Source organism: Zingiber officinale, chromosome 8B (genome assembly GCF_018446385.1).
Source record: "Zingiber officinale cultivar Zhangliang chromosome 8B, Zo_v1.1, whole genome shotgun sequence".
Lineage (NCBI taxonomy): Eukaryota > Viridiplantae > Streptophyta > Magnoliopsida > Zingiberales > Zingiberaceae > Zingiber > Zingiber officinale.
The window spans coordinates 46,972,235-46,974,758 of record NC_056001.1 but is presented as its reverse complement, the minus strand read 5'-3'; the positions used below and the strand labels follow the sequence as shown (position 1 = coordinate 46,974,758).

Sequence of the window (2,524 nt, the reverse complement as noted above, 5' to 3'; positions counted from 1 at the left end):
ATTAAGAGATCTGATCTTTTCGTAATCAATTACTTAATTAATTAAATATCATAATCAATCAATGAATTGATTAAACGCTCTATTTTCATGAACAGAAAATTCCACAATTGATTACAAAATCAATTAAAACCCTGAATCAATTAAGAATAATTCTAATCGAATAATAAAGGTTGTAATCGATCACTGAATCGATTGAAAATTTTCCAATCGATTAATATTTTTAAAAACAAATAAATAATTTAATAATTTTATCAATTGAAAAAAAATTATTATCAAATCTTAAATATAAAAATTAAATTAATAATTTTACATTAAAAAAAATAAAAACCTAAATTTTATTAAAAAAAAATTCGTTTAAAAAATAATATTTATTTTAAAAAAACATATTGAGTCCATAATGTTTTTTCTGTCTAAACCTCAAAAATAGTTGAGACAGCCCTGTTGCCTATCAATATGTTACATACAAAACAAGTTCTTATCTGATGTCAATGAAGACACAAGAATCAGAGATGCTCAACAATGTCTTGCGGTAGCTGATGCCAACATGAACAGCCAAATTCTCCCTCAAAAGAAGTTATCAAAGATTGTAGAAATAACAAGGCCTTGCAGGAACTCAGTCCTCCGAACCTGTTCCTCATCCTCGAATGAAGAAGATGGCTCAGCACTGGAATGAGAATTGAGGTTAACATAATAGAGGAAAAGCGAAAACAAAAGATAGGGCAGCATAAACATTAGTCAATGTTTCGAATTCATGACAGGCAATAGAGACAGATTGATTTTCTCTAACAAGTGTACAGTAGGGACCTAAGATAGTGATCACTCATGGATTTAAATAGCAAGATTGAAAAATTTTCAACACAGCAGCCATTGATGGTTACTACAGATAGGAGAGAGATTAGGCAGTAAATTATGGTTTAGGATTCAAATTAGTAGCAGGGAATAAGATCTTCAAGCATGACCTCGTTATTTTCTAAAGAAGCTTTCATTTTTAACCAAATTGTCTCTTACCTTTCAACTGCTTTTTCATCTGATAATTTATCAGCCATAGTTTCTCGGTTTGAAGATTCCAACGGTGTAACTTCCAATGGATCAGTCATGGGGAAATTGCCAATAAATCTTGACAACAATGGATCAGGTGCTGTGTTGGAAGGAAAATTTAGGCAAGATGATTCCTCGAGAAAAGTTTGATCACTGCTATCACACAACTTTCTCAGCATGGAGTTGAAGTCCGAAGAACCTTTGTAGACTCTACTCTTCTGTGGCATGTAAATGCACATTCAGGAATTCAAGTTGCTAATCAAACATACAACATGATATCCCATGCAAAATGAGCCAATAAACAAATGTTCAACTCCTAAAGTAAGTTTCTAATAGTTAATACTGAAGATTCCTGCTGAGTTTTAAAGTTTCCAAGTTCAGAGATAATGAAAATTACAGATACCTTAAAGTAGTCCCCGTGTTGCACTTCTATGTGGTCAACCATGTCAAATTCAATCCTAGTTTGGCAAATAGGGCATGCCTGAAAAAAAAAAGTAATGGATAAAATGGTTCAAATTATAGCCCTAGCACGAAGCAGGGTTAATCAGGTAATCACGAAGCCAAACAAAAACAGCAAGAAAGAAATTTAAGCTGAAACATATTCAAGACATGAAAGGATAAGGTTTGAGTCATCTGTAAATTGTTATGACCATCACGGTCTGCTGATGAAGACAATCTTGATGAAAATGGATAGGTATGTTCATATACAAAACGATTAACCACAAAAACTTCCAAATTTATGAAAGTCTTAAACCTTACTGAAAATGAATATGGAAAGATGTTTTCCCAACTACTATCAATGAATTCTTAGTGCAGTGCAGGATTGATGCCTTAAATATGATTTAGAACCTTAGAAAGCTATAATCCTAAAGAAGATAACTTAAAAACAGTTTCCAATGAGAAGATTACATAAGTTAGTCATGATTCCCAAACCAATTTCTCCAATAAAAACTACATCGAACCCTATTTTTTATTTTTTTGGAAAAAAAATACGAACAGAAGCATCATAACTATAATCAGTAGCAATTACCCCTTTCGTATGCTCCCATGGGTGCTTCTTGTCAATATGAAGGCACAAGCTTATGACATCGAATGCCTCAGAGCAGAAGGGGCAAGGGAACTCCGTCAAGGAGTCGTAGTCGTCCTCTGCCGCTCCATGAAACTCTTCCATACCAAGACACGCGTCTACCAAGCACAATCCGACAACGGAGGCAAAGAGTAATCAAGATCCAGAACTCCGCGAAAGAAATAACCCAAGGGCGGCGCATACTGACCATAGAGAGGCGGAAGGGTGGGCCGGCGGCGTGCGAAGGCGTGGCGCGAGTGGCTCCGTCGGTCGTTCTCCATGATGCCTGAGTGGCGAACTTGTGGAGAGCAGGAGCTGAGGCCTCCGAATCGAATCAGACGAAGGAAAGGTTGGGTTTTTGGTTTTTTTTTTTTTTTGATGTACTTTTGAAGCGAAAGTGCTCGGCAACTTCGATTGCTT

General features: G+C 35.5%; 1 protein-coding gene across 1 annotated transcript; it reads right to left on the bottom strand.

Moving 5' to 3' along the window:
* Positions 1-353: 353 nt before the first annotated feature.
* On the bottom strand, positions 354-2,524 carry LOC122013402 (protein DEHYDRATION-INDUCED 19 homolog 2-like). Its single transcript, XM_042569665.1, has 5 exons — positions 2,313-2,524; positions 2,069-2,223; positions 1,442-1,519; positions 1,009-1,256; positions 354-664 (listed from the first exon to the last, which is right to left on the bottom strand). Exons 1-5 carry the CDS (start codon positions 2,383-2,385, stop codon positions 565-567), a joined length of 654 nt encoding a protein of 217 aa, XP_042425599.1. The 5' UTR covers positions 2,386-2,524; the 3' UTR covers positions 354-564.